The sequence below is a fragment of the Leucopleurus acutus genome (assembly GCF_964270905.1).
Source record: "Leucopleurus acutus genome assembly, chromosome: 11".
Classification (NCBI taxonomy): Eukaryota; Metazoa; Chordata; class Mammalia; order Artiodactyla; family Delphinidae; genus Leucopleurus; species Leucopleurus acutus.
The window spans coordinates 61,768,799-61,777,203 of NC_139152.1; the positions used below are offsets into that span (position 1 = coordinate 61,768,799).

Here is an 8,405-nt window from a genome sequence, read left to right on the forward strand (position 1 = left end):
GATCTGAGGCCTTGAGGAGTTAGGAATGTAAGATAGAAGAAATTTTTACAGTATCTCTCTGGTCTCTGCTCTCACATTCAGGTAATTCATATTTTCAACAGAGAAAGGAAAGGCTGCATCAGGGACACGTTAAGGGCAGGAAAAAAAATGGGAAAACTGACAACAACAACAAACTTCCAGAGATCATTTAGGTCACTGCCTATCAGAAAACAGAAAAGGGAGGAACTCCCAAAGTCCTCGAGTCCCTATTTCCCTGTGAATGAAAGAGACTAGTATGTAAATAAGAGCTTTGCATAAGCTAGACATTCTTTCAAGTCCAGTTTATCTACCATATGAGTCACTTCCTTTTTAAAGCAGGAATTAAAAGAGATAGAGGCATATAATCATCACCTAGCACAAACCTTTTTTTTTTTGAGTTTTAAAATGAATTTATTAAAGAATGGTCTTAGGAAGGCCACAATGTTTGATTTGTCGTAAAACGAAGTTCTGGGGCTTCCCTGGTGGCGCAGTGGTTGAGTGTCCGCCTGCCCATGCAGGGGACACAGGTTCATGCCCGGGTCCGGGAGGATCCCACATGCTGCAGAGCGGCTGGGCCCGTGAGCCGTGGCTGCTGAGCCTGCGCGTCCGGAGCCTGTGCTCCGCAACGGGAGAGGCCACAACAGTGAGAGGCCCGCGTGCGGCAAAAAAAAAAAAAAAAAAAAAAAAAAGTTCTGTTTCTTCATGCTGTATAATAAAGGTAATGTAAGAAGGTACAGAGTTATAAGCTTCTTTCTACTGGAACGCTCTGATAGTACGGCACAGTGCAGCCACTTCTGCAATGCCAGCATAAATTTTTTAAAAATCTCTTCTATGCTTCTCTTCAAAAAGCGATGAACAATAACAGGAGAGCATTAAAAAGCCTTTTTTTTCCCCTATTCATTCTGTAGTATTGGAGCCAGTATTTTTACCATCACAGGCTACAATTTTCACTTTATCCACTTTAATAAGTTCTGTCACCTCTCCGAATTCAACATCATTCAATACAAAAGTCCACACATTATCACAGAATCTGTACGTATTTAGAGAGCCCCTGAAATTGACTGTTCCTGACCCTCTGTGCCCATGCTGAATTGATAGCCTTATCAAACTGAAGTAGAACTTGAAGGGCAAGTTGGGGGGTAATCTGTTGAGACTGTATAAGCTCATCGAGGCTCTCCTGAAGACTGTTTCCCAAAGTGCTATTTCTGTACAACTGATATGCCATGGCTTAGGAGGGAGAAATTCTTTTTCTTATTCAGGCTTGCATTGATAGCTGTCAAGTCACTGACCCACACAATCTTAATAGACCTTTTCTTCTCATTCAAGTAGCAAAAAGGTAAAGGGCTCCTCCTTGGACAAAACAACATCATTTTGCATATACTGTACACACAGTCTGACCAGTTCCTATCCTTATTGGCAGAGAGAAATGAACAAGTAAGATAAACAGGCAGATGAGATGATAGAAGAGGCCACAGCCGGTTAACCTGCCACACTTACAAAGGAATCTGAATAACAAGAAGCCTTTGACTGACTCAGGAAAGGCTTATCTCCTCCAAAAGGAAGTTTAACCCCACGTTATCCACTAGAGCAAAGATGCTCATAAACCTTTGGAGGAAGTCTCAGAGTAGCCTAATGCCAGAAAAAAGGAAAAGGAAACAGCAACCCGTTCATTCACAGATAAAGGCTCCGCCTTGACCTTTCAACTGAAAAACAAATATGGCTGTATTCTGTGATGGCACAAAGAGTAAACAGGAAAGTGACTGGCCTCTTTCCCATCTTAATGCCTACTGTAGATCTTGTCCCATCCCTGCAGTATATTTATCAGGGATGACTTTTTTTCTTTTTTTTTTTTTTTTTAGGATTAAAGATTCAATTTGAAGATTGAAGCAGGGAGGAGGAAGGAAGCAAAGTAAGTAGAAACTGAAGCACATTCCCATTGCCTCGGGAATTCCAGAACCCTAATCCATCCTTCCTATATACCCTGCACATGAAAATGTGTCCAGAAAAGCCTTAGATTCACCCAGTTCCGCCAGCGTCCACATTTACTAACATGCAAAGCTAATGAGAGCCACCAGCACCAAAGTTTAGAGGTCTTGGGATGTCCTACATAACACAACAAAATTCTATGGCGCATGCACCATTAAAGTGCTGTGCTGGGTGCCAAGGTTACAATAATAAACAAAATAGATCATTTTTCTGTTCTCAGGGATCTGTGGTCCAATGGGAGAGGCTGAGAAGTTAACTATTGGTTCCAATGCAGCATATGCTAAGTGCTATAATTGCGGGGTGGGAGAACAGGTTCCTACGGGAGCTCAAGAGGGAAGGGGGTCTTCTCAGGGGACATAATATCCAAGCTGAAACCTAAAGGATGAGTAGGAACAAAGAAAGGATTTCAGGGAAGGGAATATGCAGGAGAAAGAGGAAGCTTTGCCTGGGTATACAGAGAACTTGGAATGCCTTAGATCCACCCCATAAAAGATACAAAACCCACGTCAATTAAGAACTAGGTGTTTTCCTCTTCTAGTGTTTCATCAATTAATTCTCCTTGTGCTTTATGAGAAAAACCCTAGCCTTTGCTCTCTAAACAGCAATTTTCCCTCACTTTGCTTATCAGGTAATTTGTGAGTCTGAAGTCGACAGCACTTGAGTAATTAGATTTCAGAGTATTGGGAAGGTTTCTCCATCCTTAAAATTCTTCCTGACTTATTTAATGTTTCTGAATGTACTGTTAGGACTAGATGGGTGATTGTTACACACACAAAATGAATGTAAAAGTACATACATAGGAACAATTATGAAAATAATAACAGCTAACATTTATTACATGCACACTCAGCACGAGCCACTTTTTCTAAGTTCTTTATGCATATTAAGTCGATTAATTCACACAATAGTAAATTCTACTGATATCTCTAGTTTGCAGGTAGGTTAACTGAAGCACAAAACGTTTAAGCATCGTGTCCAAGGTCGTACAGCTACCAAGTGTAGAGTCAGGATTTGAACTCAGACGGTCTGACTCCAGGGTCCATGAGTTTAACTGCAATGCTAGTCAATCAGGGTGAAGACGGAAACAAACTTAGCCTCACAGCTCTTTCTACCTCTGGCCAGTTCTGTGTGGGCCAGAACTGAGCTGCAAACCTTTCTACCAGGTATACCAAGCAACACAAACTATCAGCTGTTCCACCTGTTAAATCCTCAGGCTGAAAACTTCTGAAATGTCCAGACTCCTCCCCAGATGCTTTGAGCTATGTTACTTCTGTTGGGAGCCCCTATATTCTTTCATAGAAAAGAGCAATTTCTGGTCATTTGGGACCGTTACTTCAGGATGACCGTGACTACATTCATCAAGTTTCTGACATTGAGCTTGCTAAAGGTGCCTTTTCTGAGGAAAACTCAAAACAATCTTAAGCCATTCCTAAGTCTTTACCTGAGGAATTAAGCTGGCTAGTTCTGCTGTGGGAAAGTCATCTTTAAATAATTTGTGTACCACACAAAGAATGACTTCAAGAAAATGTAAACAAAATTTTTTTTCCTTTAGTAAAAAGTGTTCTAAGTTGAAGATTTATCTGCCTACCCACAGGAAAATAGAGCCAGCTGATTTTTTTAAAAGGTACCAGTTACAAGCCATATGATTCGACATGAACAAAATACTGAAACATCTAAAGGGATGAGAACTATAATCTATCCATATCATTATTTTTCTATTTAGAATTTAGTGTCATTTTATTAATTAGAAAAATGAACCTGGGGGAAAGGTTTTAAGAATACTTATCAGTTCGGTTTTGGCTGCAAGTAACAGAAATCTCCTCCTCTCTTTGGCTGATGGTAGAATCTAGCTTTGTGGATTAACTTTGAGCCCTTATGGGTGTTTATTATTTTCTGTATGTTCAGCTAGGAATATATATTGCTGTTAATTTTTTTTTTTCCAAATAGTAGTTGTCAAAAACAAAAACAAAACCTGACCAACTTTCATGAGTCCTAGGAGTCAATAGTTCTCAGATCATCATTTCTATTTTTCCCAAATAGATCAAAGCTGGATGAGAAGCCTCAGTAAAAAACTATGTAAACATTGCTTGTTTAAGATAACCAAGCCTCTCGGCTAACATTAGATAACCCCTGCAGGACTAGTAGAACTTTCTTGTAGCCATAGGCAGCCCTAAAGGTGGGTAGAAAAACCATTATCAATGGGTTTTATGTAGCCCCTATTGTTAAAACCAAGAGAACACCAAAACCCCAGGGGTGGGTGGTGGTAGGAATGATTCTAGAAACTGGTTTCAACCATTTCAAACCCCAATTTTTGTTTTAATTGAAGATATTTCATTAAGATCAAAGGTTTTTCATTATACTTATTTACAGTTCCTTACTAGTCAAAAAGGAAACAAATAATAAACACCTTTATCTTTAGGGAGCTTTTGACAACAGTTTAAAACAGTTTTGTAAATCTGTTTGTCCGTTTGAAATTGTTACCAATTAGATGCCTGAAAACTTGCAATACCAGGGATGGCAGCCTTAAAAATACCGATAACTGCCATATTGGTTAGTGAAATCATGTTAAAAAAAATTATGTCTCTCCATTCTACCTTTTTACTTTTTTAACCAACTCTAATCTGTCATTCATAGGAGTACGTATAGAATTTCCCTCTTGCTCTTAGATTTTTAACATGTACATTCTCTCCTTTCAAATACTGGTTGATACTCCATTGGAAACAAGTTGCTAAAGGAGCTAGTACAATGAGGGGCATAATGCTTACCCCAACTTTTTTTTTCTTACCCCAACTTTAAATAAAGGCCACGCCACACACAAAATAGATTGGGGCGCAAAAGTGGTGAATACCACTTTCTAAGCCAAACTCAACCCACTTGTTACTTTCTATCATTACCCACTGCCCTCAATAAGAAAAAACTTCCTGGCAGTCCATTTATGCGAACCTCTAAGCAAGAACGGAAGGACTTAACTGCAGAATGAGTATTCTAAAGAAATATATATTTCTATGTTTATAAAAATTGTTCTGATTTAAAATATTGAAACATTAAGATAAACTTTCGAAGCTCATTTGTCATGAGTTTTATTTCTAGCTTCCAGACAGGTTCATATAACAAGCACAAATGTATTTCCTTTCTGGGTATCAGGTACTTATTTCTATAAAGAGATCTTACCTGTCTGAACTGAAGAGACAGATAGAGTTGCTACAGTCCCAGATCTGTGTCTCTGCTGCATTTAAAGTGGCACAGTTTCTCATGCCTGTTTTTCTTTATAAGCAATTAAAATTATTTGAGATCATTCCGCATCCCCTAAATTTCAAAGATGCAACTGCATATCACACCAAAAACTAGTTAAATTCAAGTGGCTCATTATTCAAGGATGAGAGGTCAAATTCTTTCAGGCAATGAACAACCAATTCTGGCTGCATTCAGCTGTTTGTGGTTTAGGTTATTTTCTTTTTTAAAGAGCCGATTTTCCTCTCAAACCAATTCAGTCTTCCACAAACTGTTTATACGGGTAGATAAAACTTTTAACACAAAAGCCAGCAAAAATTGTATATGTACAAGATTAGCTTATTGACAATCAGTATTGAACTACATTAAACACTGATTTTTCTTCCATTTAGATAAAATTCTTAGATTGCTGTGATGAAGTCTCATTCGTTCTAACTTCCTTTAAGAACGAGGACAGCCTTTGCACACTGACTGACATAAGGAAAGAGTTTCGTTGGTGGTTTACAAATGCTTTTGAAGGATACAGGTGGGATTACACATGACGCCTCCACCAAAATAAATGTTGGTAAAATCATGACTCCATTCAGCATTAATCAAAGAGCAGTAGAGACGTTACTGTGAGAAACCTTACTCAGTAAACAATAAGAGATCAAATTCCGCTGTCCAAGAGCAACTTTTAAATAGTTAAAACATGATTCATACAAACATAGAATGAACACGTGTTAACTCATATTCAACTCATTGATGGGGGAGCCAGTGTAATGTTAAAGCTGTTTCCCAGGGCTTTTGAGAACCTGTGTATTTGTAGAAATTTCTGAAAGAGAATGTCTGAACAAAATTGCTACGTTAAATACAAAACTGGTTAATGTCCTACTGGATAATCTTTGGAGATATCTTTCTACCAGACATAAATCTACAAATCAACATATAACCCCATGGAGTCTAGGCCTTGTTGGTAGTAAATTGTGTGTTAAACAAAAGGTACTTTTCCTTGGTTAATTATATAATCCTTGGTGGCCTTTTAAACATTTCCCCAGTGTAACATTGATGGGACATGCTGTCCTATTTTTCCCTTATTTCCAAGTTTGCGATTATTTTTCTTGTCACCTCTGAAGTTGTGCTTGAAAAAATAAAAATGAGATTCTAATACTAGATCATTAAGAGCCATTATTGAAAAGTAATTCCCAAATCTGGAAACACAAAATTTCTGGAAATGAAACTTAACTTCGTTTCTTCAGCCCTGGTTTGAAACAATGATTCTCCATCTCGTGAGTCACTGTGTTTGCCTCCCTTTTTTCCTCTCCCTATTCTAGTAAAGACCTGAAAGTTTCCTGGCAAAGCCATCTGGTTCTCCCCTCTGCACACTGGCACAAATTACACAAACTGCTTTCCTATTTTAGAAGAAATACCACATTCTGCCACACTAACATCCAACAACTTTCACCTAAGAGAAAAATGCTTCTTTTAAGTGAACATGAGCCCTTACCCTCTTGTCCTTCCTATGCATTAATGGACAGCCAACTACCTCTGTTACTAGCCATTCTCCTTTGATTAGAAAGCCAATACTATTCTCCAAACAAAATGATCACCATGCCTTTAATGTCCTCCTATCTTATTTTCCAACTCCAAATTCTTTTGGGGGTCCCTTTTAAACTTTCCTGAACCTGATAGATTAAAATGCGCTCCTAAAACTCCAACAGATATTGAACCAAGGATCAAGTATTCCCACAAATACTGAAAGAAATGAGATTACATTTCCTCTACCTATTTCCACCTCCTCTCAGAGTAAAAGATTAGACTTTAGTAGTAAACAGATTGAACGTAGATAAAAGATGCAAAGACTCAGAAGAGGATTTAAATGAAAACCACAGGATGATATCACGCATAGGCAGAATCTAAAAAAAAAAAAAAAAAAGATACAATTGAACTTATTCACAAAACGGAAACAGACTCACAAACTTAGAAAACAAACTTATGGTGACCAAAGGGGAAAGGTGGTAGGGGGAGGATAAATTGGGAGTCTGGGATTGACATGTACACACTACTATATATAAAAGAGATAACCAACAAGGACCTACTGTATAGCACAGGGAACTCTGTTCAATATTCTGTGATAACCTAAATGGAAAAAGAATTTGAAAACGAATAAATATATGTATATGTACAACTGAACCACTGTGCCGTACACCTGAAATACAACATTGTAGATCAACTACAGTCCAGTATAAAATAAAAATTAAAAACAAAACAAAAACCCACGTAATTAAAAAAAAAAAAACAGGTACAGAAGTAATTGCCTGGGGCTGAGGATTTGTCATTTATTGAATGTGTTGGGCTTCGGGGTGTTTTACTACTGTTCCTGCTCGACCTCAGGAAGCCATGGCACGAGCTGGAAGCACTGACCTCTGCCTGCAGTACGCTCTGGGTTTCCTCACACACGAGGACCAGACTGAAAGGAAAGGCCTAGAATGTAAACGTCTCATTAGCCTGAGTCTGGGCTTGTTGCCCAGTTCTGATTGGGTTCCCAGTGACTTCTTTTGGGCTTGGGGCCAGGACTTATTTTTATGTTAGATCTTCAAGAAATTTATTCAGTTCCCACAAGCCGCATGGTACTGTGAAAACTTTAGATTCAGCAGCCGCCGTCTCAGAGAGGGGCGTGAACAGAGGGTAGCCTGAAGGAGACAGAAAGACAAAACGCCACGAAGATAGTTAATGAGGTACAGGGCTGTGCTCCTTTGGGTCACAACAATCCACGTTTTGATCAACCCATCTCCAGAGCTCGATTCCCACACCAGCTGGAAATAATGAGCTACCCAGCCTCCAAAGGAAAGCCCCCAGCGTGGGGGGCTGTGAAGGGACAGAGGGCAGGGGACTTCCATTTGCTCATCACTAACCACATTCCTAACCTTGCACCTGGTACTTCAGTGAATTCATTCTTCAGGACAACCCCATGAAGAAGGACAGCGAACAAGATTCTTACAGCCACTATGTCATCAACCCCTACCCTCACTTTTAATTCCATTGACAAACACAGGCCATGCTTAAAATTTGGAAACCAATGACAGTACCAGAATGAACTATGTAACTTGAATAAAACCAGATTTCGTTCTTCCTTTGCACTTGACTCCCACAGTCAAGTGGGAGGCTCATTAGTAAGGACAGAAATTCAC

General features: G+C 39.0%; 1 protein-coding gene across 1 annotated transcript; it reads right to left on the reverse strand.

Annotated features, from left to right (window-relative positions):
- Positions 1 to 915: 915 nt before the first annotated feature.
- On the reverse strand, positions 916 to 1,243 carry LOC309968230 (transcription initiation factor IIA subunit 2-like; the record flags this gene model as incomplete). Its single annotated transcript, XM_082849462.1, is given in 2 exon segments — positions 916 to 1,081; positions 1,083 to 1,243. Coding segments are annotated over 2 exon segments (327 nt in total).
- Between the last annotated feature and the right edge of the window lie 7,162 nt (positions 1,244 to 8,405).